We start from the raw sequence: 16,510 nt of genomic DNA on the forward strand, positions 1-16,510 counted from the left end.
AGGATGGCCATGTGTTCCTGAGCAGCCTGCCCAGAAGCACATCCAGGCAGGAAATGAGACTACACACTCTCACACACACACACCCCTTCTCTCTCTCTGTCTCTCTCTCTCTCTCTTCCTTACACACAGAGAGAAACACACACACACCTTGTTGAAGCAAGCAGACAGACAGAAGTGAACAGAAAGAGAACACACTCCTTCCTCTGTTAAAGACAAACCAGTAGGCTAATAGCTTCTTACTTCTGCTTTCTGGGAAATCTTTTCTGTTGGAGCTCGACATGACTGCACTCGGATATGATTTTGGATTATTTGGTGTATGAACTTTCACCCCTCCTTGTTGTGGATAATATGCTTCATATCAGAGGGAACACAGAGAGCTGGACCCATAGTGTTTCTGTTGCTGGTTGGTAACTTTGAAATATTTGCGTTTCTTTCTTTATCTGTTTTTCTTTCTTTATACGTTCTTTAGCCCAGCATGTTTCATTTCCTGTCTGCCATCATTCAAACTGCTGGGAAGCCAGGAAACTCCCTGCAGTACACTTGCAGGAAAACTTAAAACCGCCGGGCCGCTTAAAAACTCACCACCAACTCTTGTGTTTTGTCTTTCTTTATCTGCACTGAATCAGAACCAGAACCAACCGTCTCAGAGACAGTTTTTACCCGACAGCAATAACAAAACTAGATGCAATCAAAAACAACCATTAATCATCATGAATGATGTATGTGAGAATGTGGCTGTTCTTATTTATTAGTTTTTGGGGTTTTTTTACCAGTTATTTGTTATTTCTTACATTGTGTGTGAATTGTTAGACAGTTATTTTTTGTTTTTAAGCATATTCACTGACTGATGGCACCTTTTAAATTTCGTTGTTCTTGTGACAATGACAATAAAGATTTATCTTATCTTATCTTATCAGCAAGAGAAGTAGTTCTCCTTTTTCTGTGCCACCTTACAACCAGCAGTAAACACATTTGTGTTTGCGCCGTTGGCCTTTAGTTGGCAGCTACTGTTAGTGAAGTGTTGATGAAAAATGGGAACTAGGCCAGTTTCTATCAGGAACGTATCTGGTTAACCGTTTTTTTATAGACAGCTGCAGTAAATTAAAAACAAGAGCAAAAGTATAGAATGGTTACTCATACCCCTTGGATTTTTTCCATGTTTTATGTTACAACCAAAAACCTAAAGCACCAGGTATCAAAAAGCAAACTGCTGTAGAAAGAACCAATGTGAATCAATCAATCAATCAATCAATCAATCAATCAATCAGGTTTTAAACAACAAGGCAGTTTAAAGTGCTTTGCATCATAAAAACAAAAATTCAACCATTGAAACATCACATTTTACTCAAAATGTTGGTTAGCGTTTCAGTTATTATGGCATTTAGATGGCAAACATGTAGAAGAAATTTCTCTGGTTAATGAGACAAACACTAATTCTGCTGACCATCATGACGATGTCCAAAGTAAAACACGGTGGTGACGGCATCATGCTGTGAGAATGCAGTAGCAAGCTTTAAAACTGATTTCCACAGACAGTTTCCACTGAGCTTGAACATTTATTTTGCAATAATTTCACTCTCTAGTTGTATAAACCTGATATTTTTGCTTCCTTTGTTTTACTTTTGTCTCCTTAGACAGACTAAAGTTTTTGTTTGTGACAAAAGAGAATGTGAAAAAGTATATGGTACTTTTGCAACTGTGCATTTCACTGTTTCACTTCCTAAAACTCCCAGTTTTTATCTGAATCTTGGTTTCATTTAAATTTGCTTTTTGACAACTTAATAGCAATCATAGCGAGAAAATGTACAGAAGTCTGCAGTGAAACCTGGACTTGTTTCGGGGTTGAGAAGCAGCTGTTGGCGCGTTTCCTTCAGTGTCCTGATGGTCTCTTTAAAACAAAATGGCTGCCAGTTTGTCTGTGTTAAAAACAGGCACTGAAGAGCAGAACCCACTCATTACTCCAGGGTGTCGAAACTTTTAGCCATGCGGGTAAAAATTGTTGACTCAAAAGTAGCCGCCAGCCACAAAAGCAACTCAAAATCAAGCAAATGAAGTTATCTGATATTTAATACATTTCTGCCAAAATCTTTTTTTTTTTACAAAAGTTGGAAATTTTCTAGAAAATTTGACATTTGAAAATCAGAAATATCTATGTTTTTTGTGGAAGTGATCTATTATTAATCTAAAAATTTCAGTTTTTTGTAGCAAATTTTTGACTTTTCAAACTTATTTTGTAGAAAATTTCTGAAAATCTCAAGAATTTTTGTTTTTTGAGGAGTTTTTTGGTAGAAATGTGCTACTTTTTAAAATGTATAAGTTTTTTTCCCTGAAATAGCCCTAATTTTCTTTTTTGCATGTTTGCTATATTGAAAGAAAGACAGTCTTCAGTGTTTTTTGGGGATCAAATACATTTATTTTCAGTAATAAGAACATGATTTGGGGCACTTTCTTTCAAAATGCTTGCTGTATTTAGTCAAGTTTAAGAAAGAATAAAAGCCGATTTGGTGCAGAAAAGTTGGGTTTTCAGTGAAAGTCTTTGGATAAACTTGGTGTTACTTTTTGTTCAAACTTGGTCATAAAAATGACGAATACTTTGTGTTGTACAAATTAAAAGTCTGTGTGTCCTGCACTTTGGTTGCTACATTAAATTAGGACAAACTCACATAGCACTTTAGCCCTGCTGTGTTGACAAAGTAACAGTAGTTTCGGTCACTTTGGGACATTTTAAATGCTCAGAATTTGAAGAATGTGGATCGTTCACTGATAACAGTTTAGCATGAAGAAAATGTTGTTCTCATTCATTTCAGTGAACAGGTTTAACCAGACGGCTGAACAGACATGCAGGCCTTTTCGTAAAACAACAAAGAGTTTAAACTTCGTTCTACTTTACTGAGTAAAGTTTGAGGCAAAAGTGGATATTAACGTTTATAATTCACATATTGTGGTTTTAATAAGAAAAATACGACTTATTAGACTAATTTCTCTTCTTTTGAGTGACAAAGGTAGGTTGCACTGCATAGTTTCAGCAGAGTTGGGAACCAATGTGAAATTCCTCAACACCATTAGCCACAATGGAGCTCCAGTGCAATTGATTTATAATCAACAAGTGAATTTATTTTAGAGATTTAAGTACTCACTGACTGATGTTTCAAGCACTTATCTCTGTTCATTTTGATGGTTTTGACTTTCAGCTGATGAAAACTCAAAATGTCGTCTTAAACCTGGAAGATTTCATAACATTAATGAAAAGCCAAGATGTCAGATGCTCCGACACGCTCTACCAGGAGAGTAAACCACTTACTGCACTTATGTTAAAAATAGTTAACTGGCAGCAAAAATGTGTACAAATAAGGTTGCACTTTTTTCCCCCAAAAAAGAAGATTTATTGTGGATGCAAAACTTGAAAGGGATTTTAACAACAGTAAATTATGGCCATTGTAGATATAAAAAAGGCAGAGTAAAAATTTTGTGCTTCATCTCGGAAAATATCTAGAAAAATACAAAAAGTAAAAAAATATATTAACTTTTGGAATTTGAAACTCAAACTTCCATGTTTTTTTAGTTTTAGAAAATGTATGAGATTAACCTTAAGATTTCTGAGTTTTTTGCTGGAAAATGTTTTTTTCTCTACAATGGCCCTCAGACGCCATAATGGATTTTGCACATTTGATGTCTTAACAAAGAGACATCTAGCTTTCAGTTTCTTTTGGGCTAAATTAAATAAATGTATTCTTATCCAATAATAATAACAGGATTTGGGTCACTGTGTTTCAAACACTTGCTACGTTTAGCCAAGTTTAGTGGAGTGTAAAAGCTTCTTCGGCTGCAGAAAACGTGGCTTTTCAGTAAAAGACTTTGGATAAACTTGGCTTTAAACTTTGTTTTAAAAAATACTTTACAAGAAAAGTATGTTAATGTTTTTTATTATTCATCTTATGGGATCTGCATTTGAGATTTTTGTTAGTTGTAAGCCATCATCATCCAAATAAACAGACATATTTATTGTAGATCCAAAACCTGGAAGGAAGTTTTACAACGGCCTCATACGGCCGCTGTAGATGGAAAACGGGAGTAAATTTCTGCCAAAAACTCAGAAAATTTGTGATTAATGTCAGAAATGGTCTAGAAAACATTGAAATTTTTATTAGAAAATCAGAAATCTCAAGTGTTTTCGTAAAAATCTTCTGTTATTAATCTAAACATTTCAGATCTTTTTAGCATATTTTTGACTTTTCAAACTCAAACATTTCCAAGTATTGTGTAAATAAATTCTGACAATCTCAAGATTTCAAATCTTCAATTTTTAGAGCTCAGAAAATTCTTCTTTTTTGGCAGAAATTCACTACGTTTTAAATTAATTACTTATTTTCAGTTTTTTTCATTGCTATAATAAAAGAAAGACTGTTTTCAGTTTCTTCTGGGCTTAACTGAATACATTTTTCAGTAATAAGAACATATTTTGGGTAACTTTCTCTCAAAACGCTAGCTATAGTTAGCAAAGCTTAAGAAAGAATAAAAGCTGATTTGGTGCAGAAAATGTGCACCGTTTGGCGCATTTAGTGGTGTTCATAATATGCACAATTTAGAAAGAGAATAAAGGTTTCAGCTCGGGCGGATGATGCTACATAAAAGACAGAAAAACAGAGAAAATGTGTAAATAAACCAACAAAACATATTTTCATTTTCATCTGTTTGGAAAAGTTGTTGTTTAATAATAATGTCTGAGATTTGGTAGACACATTGGTGGTGGCCCCAGGCTTTAGTGTGTGTGTGTTGTGTGTGTCGGTGGGTGTTTGTGTGTGTGTGTTGTGTGTGTGTGTGGCCGCAGTGACTCGCTGGCTGTCATGGTTTGTTGCCCAAAGCCCGGCAGCTGCCACTGGACCAAATCTGAACCTGTTCCTCCGTCTGCCAGCAGCTTGTTTCTTCAGGGAGGGAAGGGAGGCAAATCCTCACCTGCTGAAAAGCGACACAGACAAATTCTCACCGATGGGGCAGATTTTCGTCTCCCAGATGATGATTGATAAAATGGTAGTCGCAGTGATGTTGATTGATTTTGAAATTGGCTTGAAGAACAAAATATTCCTTGCAAACCGTCAGGTCAGGTTCTTTGACAGTCGGTCAAAATTTGCAACTTGGCTTGAATATTTTCAAAGTAGAGTGAAAGAAATATTTGTTTTTTATATTTGATGAAAATAGCTAAAACGCAGTGCTAGCTGCCAAATGTCCATAAATGATGGCGCAAAGACAGATTTTACATAAAATAAAAATTATGGACAAACTCAACCCTTTTCTTCATGAGAATAATATAGAAAAACTTGCCTTTAGTCAGAGGCATCTTCCAATTCGCTGTAATACAGACTGCTACAGAAGAGCCATTTATAATAAGAAAAAAGTTACTTATTTGAAGTAGTTTAAGTTACTTTTTTAAGTTAACTTTTGCTTTAATATACATTTTACTAAACAAAGACCTGAGCAAGCCACATAAATCTTTTTTTAATCTCAATAATGTCAGGTTGTGTTAGCATCCAAAAACATTACGCTGTTTAAACTTCAACTTACTAAATTGAGCAAACAAAAACTGTTTGTGCTTTAATGTTTTGTCATCAAAATAACCTAAAAGAGAAACTTTGTGTCCTTTTCCTGTGTGTCATTCAGTGGATGAAGTTTTAAATTGTGATTTTTTTCATGTTGCTTAAGGCTAAAGTTTGGCGATTTTCTGGCTTTAGACGTTCATCCACAAACAGATTTAGACAAGCTGACGGGAGACGAGTGTCACGTTTCAGTTCAGGCATCGCAGTAGCTTTGGTTTGGGGGCAAACACACACACACACACAAACACACACCCCATCTGTTTGTCACTAGTATTTGGCTTTAAGGTGTTTATTCTTCTACCGCCATGGGCATGCAGTAACTTGAGGAAAAATGAGAAATGATTGAGCAAACAGCGGTTACACACCAAGTAAAGAAGCCTGGAAATTGCAGCTCTGCAGGGTTTCCCTCTATTGTAGCTGGCTGTATTTCTCCTGTGCTTCTGTCTCATCCACACACAGAGAGACAGAAACTGAAGAGACTGCCTTGGCAGGCTTTGTTTAGGCCAGACAGGATCCAGGCGACTCGCCTCACTGGAGGGTAGAGATCAGTCAGAGTTGGGCCGACCTTCTGCCTGAGAGCTTTGAATTCTTCCTGGCTACTGAATTTGGATGGTTTTACACCTTTTCCCCATAATTTTTTTAAAAAAATAGGCTTTATAAGTCTTTTTCAATATATATAATGACAATTAATTCCAATGTCGCAAAACCCAAATCAGCATAGAGACAGACTAGTCTCCTGTGTTTTTTTCTTGATCAACTCTGATCTATTATTAACAGATCAAACTGAATTTTATTATTATTAGCCAAACAAAATTGGCTTTTAGGAGGCCTAAACTTATTCAAAATGTCACCAAACTGCACAAAATTTTCGTAAAAGTCGCACATTAGCATTAACCTAAATTCGGTAAAGCTGTAGAACTCCATTGGACCTACAGAAAACTCTCCTGCATCAATGCTCCGTATCAAACAGGAAGTCGGCCATCTTGGGAGGCGAGAAGCAGCTGATTGCTCTTCACGCATCCCCAAGATAAAAGGGCTAACGACTGGCAGCAAAGGAAAAAACGCTCATTTTAAAGCTGCAGGATGTAACTTAGAAAAACAAAATGATTTTTACATATTAATGTAAAGATTTACAAATATTTAACTTAATTAAAAAGTGTATTTATTTAACAAAGTAATATTAAATTATTTTTAATTAAATATTAATCTAATATTCTTGATCAAACAAAATTTTAATGTAATTAAAAACAATTTAAATTTTTTTTGTTTCATTAAAATTAAAAATGTTATTTATTAAAAGGATAAAAACAAGATAATAATTAGTTGGTGTGTCAGAGGCAGCAGAGCATCGATATGGGCCTCACTTAGGTCAAAGGTCAGCTTCCTAAAGCTTTACATTCAGCTGTAGCGACGCGTAGTGGAGACTGATTTCTTTATTCCTCCTTTATTGTGACGCTTTAGTTATTGTGTTTAAGTAAAACGCCTCTCTTAGTTCAGGATTTTTCTGTAATTATCCGTTTTAATGAGGACAGATTTGTCTTTGAACCAAGATCGTGACTTTGAGCAAAGTCTCTGCTGTTCAGAAGCTGCAGGATGAGAAAAAATGTTGTTTTTCAACTCAGAATGAAAGAGAATAAAAAACGAGATGCGGCAAAAGGGAACAAAAGCCAGAAATATAATGGGAGAAGGGAGACGTCTAGTGGATTCAGTGTTTCCAAAGAAGAGTAATTTAAAGAGATTTTAGTCAGTTGGACTGGAAACGATGATCACCAGTAGGAAGGTCAAAGAGAAAAGCAGAAGTATGAAACGCAGAGATTCGTTGACTTATCTTTAACAGTTTAGTTAAGCATTAAGAGATCTGACATGAGTTTCTATGATGAGATCCAAACCATAAGCGATGCTGAATCAGTGCTTTTCCAATCCCAGAGGAGCGAAATACACAGTGAAGAGACATGATCAGCTTTCAATCTGCACGTTTTTATATGAAGCAGATTAAAAATGGCTGCATTCGGGGCGTGCTGTGGTGGCGCAGGGGGTTAGCACGCCCCACGTTTGGAGGCCTTAGTCCTCGACTTGGATGTCGCGGGTTCGACTCCCGGTCCCGACGACCTTTACCACATGTCCTCCCCCCTCTCCTCACCCTCCTTCCTGTCTGCCTACTGTGGAAAAAATACGAGCCACTAGCGCCGCAAAAACTCTTCGGAGAAAAAAAAAAAAAATGTCTGCATTCACTGTTTTTCTCTGTTAGCATAAATGAATAGCAGACATTCACTTCCTTTTTCTGAGAAAAGACTAAAACTGTGTCTTGCTGTAAAACTAGGGTTCTGGTGGATCTATAAGCATTTGCGTGGTCTTAAAAAGGTCAAACTTTGTTTTCATACGATGTATTTTTGAAATAATTGATTTGGAAAGACTGGTTGGTGGGATGCGTTTTCTGGTGTACAATGCAAAGGAATTCATGCACTCTTAATTTGTACAAAACAGTTCGATGTTGGATTGTTTTTTATATTTTGTTTTGGCAGTAGATCTCTGAATGAGTCTTATATTTATGCATGTCCTTATCTGGCTTATTCTGCCTGTTTGGTCTTTTTCCAGACTTCTTGTCTGCTGTTGGTCACACGCAATACTAAATGTTCTCCATAAATGTCCTTAATTCACATTCCTTTTGCAGCAAGCATGCATAACATAAAACCATAAGAATGGCAACAAGGCGACAATACAATAAATTCATTTCATCTTTTTCAGTACGACTTGGTTTCAAAAATGACAACAGAATCTAAAACCTGGTCTAATTTCCCCCTCAGCTGTTGGAGTTGTTGTTAAATCTGAGCGCAGATAAACCAGGAATGTCAAACGCAGTTTTGTTTTGATCTGTATTAAAAATCTGAATGACCTTAAAAGGCCGGTTGTGCCAGAATATATTCATAAAATCAATTAAACTGTTAAAATGTCAATAAATAGCTGTTCCTCCAGAATTTTGTAATTTTTTTTTTTTTTTCCGACACGTGTGCACTTTGAAGTGAGATGCTCGACATTTTTCTCTAGAAACGTCGGACCGTTTTTACAGATTTGTGAAAGACTTGAGGGACTTATTGATGTAATTTGGGCCACATAAATACCTACGGCGGACTAGATTTGGCCCCTGGGCCTTGAGTTTGACACAGCACATGTATTTACTCCCAGCAGATGCACCATCTTTAGTAAAAGATATTCAGCAGATATATATCAGGATCATTTTTTGCTTAAAGCCGCCTCAGCGTAATGATTTGGTAATTACGGTAATTTAAGGGCCCTAATGTCGGCGCAGGTCTGTGGGTGGGCGCCTGGGACTGAACGCATCTGGCCTCTGGTCAGTGTGAGCAGATTGTCTGAGATCTGGTTTTATTTTATACTTATGTATTTCTGTGTGTCTCTGTTCTCTGCAGTTTTGGCAAGCAGCTGGGGGGCAGGCGAGGCTGTGAATGCATCACTTTGGAGCCATCAGAAATGATTGTGGTGAGTATCGATGCCGCTCGCTCTCTTTCATCCCTCCTGTCTGGCTCTTTGATATCCGTCCGGTTTTTCATCTTTATTTGATGTTTGCATTTTTTTTCTCTCCAATCCTTCTGTTTTATCTCTCTCTTTTTTCCCTCCATCTGCCTCCCCCATCTTGCTAAAATATATAAGGATAGTGGTTCACGTTTTTAGACTGTTGTTGTTGAAATATGCTTGTATAGATTCACAGTTTGGAGGCTTTCCTGTCAGATCTACTGCATTTAGTTGTGTCTACTGTCTTCTGCTGTTTAAGTCAAATAAATTTAGCAAGTTTTAACCCAAATGTGTGAGTTTATGAAAGATAAACTTACAGCAGTAAGTTGTTTTAACTTTTTATTAATTTTGTCAAATATCCAAGAGTTAAATAAGCTACAGTTTTTAGATTAGTGCTTAAAAAACTGCAAGAAGAAAACGACAGGAGTGGGAATTATTTCCCAGAATGCTTAGCTTCCATTAAAAACTCATTTGAAATTGTCCTTTAACAGTCAGAACAAAGAACTCTGTGATGTTTGAAAGTAAATGGACTTTTAGGAAGTCTTTGTTTATGTTATGTCTGAGGATTAAGTCATGGGAAACATGATGAAACTGTTCTAATTATGAGGTGGGCCATCATTCTGTTTACTTAAATCTGAGGTAATCATTTGCAACATTTTCATTGTCCCTCTTACTTCCCTGCTGCTTTATTACATAAAACTCAGTTTGTGTGTACTGGGAAAACTCCCCTCGCTTACTGGAAAACACACTTTCACTGAAAATGAAACAAATAGAACTAGAATATCTGAATATCACAGACTTGGACAATTTTAGCCAAATGTTTCAAAAACATTGTGAGTTTAATATTTAGTACCAAAGACACAGCTTGAGATGTTCAGAAATACGCTTAACCAGCACTCTGTAAAAGATTTTTAGCATAAAAAGAAAACATCACCTGACTAATTACACTTAAATACAGAAAGTAATAAAGAATCTGGTTGAAATAAACCAAATAATTAACCCATTGTACATTAAAGTTGAATAAATCTACTCATCTTAAATGTTTAAAGCTGCAATAATGAACTTTTATAAAGATTTTTTTTTATATTTATTAAAACCATCACCATTTTGTGACAGTTTACGAGGCAGATAGTTATGAAAAGCTGCTATAGCCATCTGAAAAAATGCACCAAAGACAACAAATTAGAGCCAGGAGGCGGGTCTTAGCACTGTCAATCATCCTCTTGTATGCGCTGTTTAAAGTGCTAATCACGGAGAAACATACAGGAAAACCGTTTATCCAGCAGCAAAACGTAGAATTTTGTCTTAAATGCATTTATTTTCCATATATATTTTATTTCCCTCCAATATTTTCCCAGATTTTTTTTGCTAATATAAAAGCAAATCTTCTTTTTAAAAACGCTCAACACCAAAATGTGTCATGGACTCAGTGTTTTGACTTTCAGCTTTCAGGTTCAATTAAATTAGATTGTCAAATAAAATCGCATTATTAAAAAAATCTGGCAGTGTTACCGTAAACGAGGCCATATGTTACACCGTTATCGAGAACTCGGCTAAATAGAAAGAGAAACATTTTTCACCTGCTCACATAAAAAACAGAAACACTTCATGTAAAGACCTGGGAGAGAAAAACTCAAGTTGAAAGCAGAGTTTTGTTTTTACCTTCGGTTGACCTTTCACTGCATTTACCCCACGACCCTTTGCCAGCCATCCATCCATCCATCCATCCATCCATCCAGTCGCAGGTCACCGCTGCTGTCAAATGACAACAAATCATAGAGACTGATTAGTGGGAATAAAAGTTGCTGCTTTGTCGAAGAGCCTTGAGGCTTTTTCAAACCAAAACCAGCCTTGAAGGCTCACCTTGATCCACAGATGCCAGGAACCCGACATTCCTTGGAATGTCTCATTATTGAGAGCGTTTTATAGGAGAGAGGTTGCTCTTTCAGCAACATATTTAATCTGAAACGACCCCCCAGGGTGCATTCAGAGACTGTTGGAGCTGTAAAAACAGCAGCAGTGGTGCTGACTGCATCACTGAGGGGATTTATGGGCAGAACACAAAAATGAGCTCAATTAAAAAAGAAATATTATTTGGGAATAAAATTACTCTTTTCTTCTTCCTTTTCTTGTATTACAAGGAAAATTTATCCAAATCCTCGTCTTGTTCATCGTTTTTTAATGTTTTCATGAACAAATAACTACAATCAAACAGAAGTTACGACTCCTGTAGCAAACTGTAAAAAACTAGATTTTATTTAATAAAAATGCTTCATTTCAAGTTTTTATGCATCACTTTAACATTATTTTAAGAAATGTACTAATGTTTGTTGTTTTGAAAGAGTTTCTTTTGGGTTTAACTGAATAAATTAATTTATTAATTAATAAAAGGATTTGCGTCTCTTTCTTTCAAACCGTTTAAGTTTAAGAAAGAATAAAAGCTGATTTGGATGCAGCTTTTCAGTGACAGTCTCTGGACTTAGAACCATTATTTTAGGCGGGTCTGAAGTAACTGGTTAAAACCCAGTGATAAATGGGACCAGTACTAATATTAGTGTATTGTCTTTCTCTGTAATGATGAAAGGTTAGAAATGTGTCGCCGATCACAGCGGATCGTCTCAAACGCTGCCTGAATGTCTGACTGGTGAAGGCCTCGTTGTGCCCACCCACCTCCACTGGTCCCATGGTCTTGAAAAATTACCACATTTCCTGCTTCCTCTGAAAACTCACAAAAATAAAACGTTATGTGACGAGCTTCACGTCGACTCATCTTCTGGTTTACATTCCTGCTCTATCTGATCTGTGCATCACCTCGTGTTTTTTCCTCTTCAGTTGTACTTTCGTCCATTTCCCGGCTCACAAACCCAGACGTAGTGAGCGCCTGTGAATGTAACTCCTGTCTATCATGTGACCAGAGTCATGACAAGAGCCACAGATCACATTCCCTCGTCTATTCCCATGGCCCCAATTAACTGATTGGCCGCAGTGCGGTGTGACTCTGCTGCAGCCCCCTGCTTTTCTCTTGTGCATGGAAAGAAGAATGCTCATGCATGCCTCTTTTTGTGAGCTTCCTTTATTTCCTCTTTCTCAGGAAGCAGAAATGATAATATTCAATACCTGGTGCTTTTGTTTCGTGCAAGTCTAAACTCAGAGGATTATCTGAGCCACTGCAGAAGTTCGTCTTCATTTTATCTAAATAAAAACACGACATAACTCGTTCAGAGAAAAGTTATCCCAAGTTCGCTTTTGGAACCAGAAGTGCTTGTGATTGAAATCTGACGGAAACTTTAACTTCTACTATTTATTATTGTTATTTCTACTTTTAGTAACAAGGTTGATGAAAGCTGATTTCACCTCAAATTTAACTCAGTTATGCCTTTAAAGATTTTTAAAATTCATTTGTTTTTCATGAAAACAGAAGGAATATTGATATTTTAGCCCTCCTGTTTGCCTGTTGTGGGCCGTCATGAGTTTTTATGTACAAGATGTCTGTCAATTCACATGATTAACCCGAGTATAGTACACTGAGGTTGCTAACAAAGGCACTGCTTCATTCAGTCTTGGCTCTGGTTTTAAATCTCCTCAACACAGTTTGACCTTAATGAAGAAAATCAGAGTCCTGAAGTCACATTTATGCTTCTTATCAGGTGTTTTATGCATTTCTTTAAGCAAAACAAAGCATATCATTTACCAGTAATGATAATTAATGGTTCTTGGACACAAAAAAGCAAATTACAAAGCAACAAATAAGTAAAATAATTAATTTGTGGACAGCAGCAGCTGTGAGAGAAAGTGGTAATTCACCCAGTTTTTCTCCATATATTGCAAAATTAATGTTCAAGCTATTTTAAAACAATAAACTATTAGAGTAAACAAAACAGAATGTAAAAAAGAAAAAAGTAAGTGAAAAATAACGTTAAAAAATCAAAGCAGTATTGTTCAATAGGTTCTGTAACATGATTTCCTGATAAACAATGTGGTTTTAACTGACATAATAAGGCTATTGAGTTACCGTTATGCAACGGAGAACGAAAACAAATTCTTCCTTCAACAAACTGACCAGCACAAAACGCCTGTGAGACTGAATTGTATGGCCGGATTCTGTGTACTGCGCTGTTTTTTCTGCCTGCTGAGGATATTTGTGTATTTACGGCTTCCTGGAGGAAACTGTGGGCTGACTTTATGCTCTGCGTGTGTCGAAGCGCGACAGAGTGAGCAAGAAGACGTGTGAGTAAGTTTGTCACTATGCATCTGGTTGAGCTGCTAAACTCCTCGCTGAAACCTTTGGAGTGATTTATTTGGTTTTTCAACCTTTCCTGGATGATTTCTCGGCGAAGGATTTTGGATTTAAACTTTTTGACACCTCGGCGCAACTGTTTTGGTTTTTCCCCCTCCCCTGTGGTGTTTCCTGCTTTTATGTGTTTTTCTGATCCCGTCCTTGAATCCGGATGAGTGTGCTGCGCTGGCACCGGCTCTCTGCGCTCTGGAGGAACTGGATGTTCAACCAGGAGCCAGCAGAAGAGCAGGGCCAGATTCCTGAAGCTCCGGGAGACGAAGAGGAACCGCAGCAGAAAGAACTCAGCAAGTTCCCAGATTCCAGCCCGGATTGTTTGAATCTAATGGGAGCTGACACCCAAGACTCGGAATACGAGGAACAGAATCTGGATTTTATAAATCAGAATGTTGTCCAAAAGGTCCGGAGGTCTGAACTGCTGAAGCGGAGCTGCTCCGAGCCGTGCCCTCAGGCGTCGAACCACGTGGATCGGTCAAACAGCTGTGGCTCCGAGGCTGAGAGTTGTGAACTTACGTTACAGGTGGATAACGGCACCGAGGGGGACGACAGCTTCCTGCAGAGAGATGGGCCCCAGCGGCGCTCCAGGCGGCGCTTCAGGAGGGTCAACCCGAAAGGAGAGCGGGAACTTATCACCGATGGCCAAGAACCCGCCAGCTACAACAACACGGTAAGACGACGCTACTACTGATTGGTTTGTTCAGCAACCTTTAAAGATTTAAAGATCTTTAAAGGTCCGGTTTAGTCGCATTACGTCTATTGGAAACTTATACTTGGTTGTTTTGGACCATCAGTGTATTTGTATGAAAATATATTAAACACTTGTCACCAACTAAAGAGCAACCGGACTGTTGCAATAAGCAACAAATCAATTAATCGCATGAGAAACTAAAGCAAGCTCAATCATTTCCGTTTCCGTGTCTTATCCTCTTTCTCTTTTCTCACCAAGACGTTTTGTTTTTGTAGTTTTCAGACATTCCTGTTGTATATTTACTGCCATGTTTTGCTACATTTCTTCTGCATCAGCTTCATGTTTTTCCATTTGCATGGTTTGTTGTTTTTCTGTTTTCTCTCTTTCTACCAAAAACAGAATGATAAAAGGTTTTGGTGCTTTGGCCTCAACGTTCCCCTCTGTTGAAGGATAATTCTGTTTACAAAGACTTTATTTGTTGTTTCAGTTGTTTTGTGTAAATATTTTGGATGTTTAAATCTTAAATGAATTTCACTGCAAAAGCACAAAATGTTACCAGCAATTTTGGTCTATTTTCCAATGAAAACACCTTATTACACTTGAAATAAGATTACATACAAATAACTTTTCAGCAAGAAATTGGAGCTTGTTTTAAGTCAATAATTCCTTAAAATTGCAGAAAAAGTTTTACTTCCACTGGCAGATTATTTTCACTTATAACAAAACATTTTCCCATATCATCTGCCATTCGAACAAGCAGTTTTTTAAATCAATATTAAGAAATTATTGCTTGAAAACAAGCTGAAAAGTCAGTTAAAAGTTATTTTTGTCCAATCTTAAGAAACTGGACCAGAAATACTTGGTAACGACAATATGTTATCGCGGTAACTTCTGGGACAAAATGTGTTATTGTGACAGGCCTAGCTGCAGTGCTACTACGCCTTATTGTTATTTTCTGACTGACGTTTGAGTCACTTCTACACGCTGAAGATTTAAACGTTTCTCTGCAGAGTGGTTAACTCTGGTGGCTATGTTTGCTCTTTGACCGTTTCGGCATTGAGACTGCGTACAGTCATGTGCGCCCCAGCGACGTTCCCTCCCTCTGATAGGATCACCGGGTTCAGCGTTGTGTCAGTTACAGTTGTAGCTAATCATATGGAGACACACAAGCAGCTGCAGGCTGCTGCACTGCGTTGGCGCGCACACCTTGGGCTCCTCGGGGGCCTGCAAAGGGCCGTAATGGAGAGTTTAAACGAGTCCTCTGTCGACCCTAGAGTCTCCTGGTGATTGTTCTACCTTTTAAAATTATGTATAAAGTTCTCAGATACCAGAATACCATCACACCCATCTTTAAAAAGCACCCCCCTTCAACCATTTTATATTTCTTCACTTTGAGGTCACAAACTCATTGTATTTTATTGGGATTTTCTTTGACAAACACAACCATCTAAACCAGATTCAGTTTCATTGTATCAAGAAACTGAATGTTCTTAATGGGCTGGTTGTGCCAGAATATATTAATAAAACCCATTAAACTGTTAAAATATTAATAAATAGCAGTTCCTCCAGGAGTTTGGGATTGTTTTGTGGTCTTTGTGATCAAAATCACATATTTTGTGATGCTAATTTGGAAATATTTGTAAGGATTTTTTACGATATTTGCGCTATGATGTTAAATGTGACTTTGTTGGATCTTTGTCATGTAAACAGGGCCTAAGGTCTAACTTGTTCTTTATTAATGCTTAAAAATAAAAAACAACGGCGTGGAGTGGAAACTGTGGATAAAAAAGGAACCAGTTTGGTAGTATTTCAGATATTTAAAACAAAAAACTAATCAATTATCATTTATATCGACTAATACGTTTTTCAGCCACCAGCTAGTAAAAACGTTATAAAGCAGCCCTTTAAAGCCGTTTATCCTTTTCCATCTTTGCAATTGGTCTTTCACATAAAATCCCCATAAAATGAATTGATTTGATGAGATGTTAAAGTCAAACATCTCAACTTTGGACAAAAAAAAAAATCAAATCCTTTCCACTCCAATAAGCTGGCAGAGCAGAAAATCAGGACAAAATCAATGTTCTGCAAATACGTAGAATTAGAGAAGAACTTTGGGATTAAATTCAAGCTGACAGAAGAGCAGGAGGAGCTAGTAGCACATATAAAAAACTGTATCACAAGAGATTACTGAGCTGCGACATGTGTAGGGCTCTTGGCATACTTATTAAATCTCATTTCTTTTCTTTTCCCACATATTTTCTGCTGTGTTCAACCTCAGGACTATGTCAACAACAAGGTAGGAAGTAATTCAACAATATTTCGCGCGTTCATCTTGACATGTTGGGTTATTTTTCTGTTGGTTTGTGTGTGCTGATGATTGCGTAGATAGTGCCCACCTGAATCAGACAC

General features: G+C 37.2%; 1 protein-coding gene across 13 annotated transcripts in view; it reads left to right on the forward strand.

Annotated features, from left to right (window-relative positions):
• rapgef6 (Rap guanine nucleotide exchange factor (GEF) 6) overlaps positions 1-16,510 on the forward strand; it is a 133,030-nt gene that overhangs the window by 32,557 nt on the left and 83,963 nt on the right. For 5 of the 13 annotated variants that reach the window (XM_028031875.1, XM_028031868.1, XM_028031870.1 and 2 more), the window contains exons 5-6: positions 9,017-9,086; positions 13,934-14,080. In XM_028031875.1, coding sequence (XP_027887676.1) covers positions 9,017-9,086; positions 13,934-14,080 — 217 coding nt within the window. Of the gene's footprint in view, positions 1-160; positions 404-9,016; positions 9,087-13,306; positions 14,081-16,379; positions 16,398-16,510 lie in introns of those variants that run through there. The other 8 variants (XM_028031866.1, XM_028031864.1, XM_028031863.1 and 5 more) reach the window with 6 other exon arrangements.

Source organism: Xiphophorus couchianus, chromosome 11 (genome assembly GCF_001444195.1).
Source record: "Xiphophorus couchianus chromosome 11, X_couchianus-1.0, whole genome shotgun sequence".
NCBI lineage: Eukaryota > Metazoa > Chordata > Actinopteri > Cyprinodontiformes > Poeciliidae > Xiphophorus > Xiphophorus couchianus.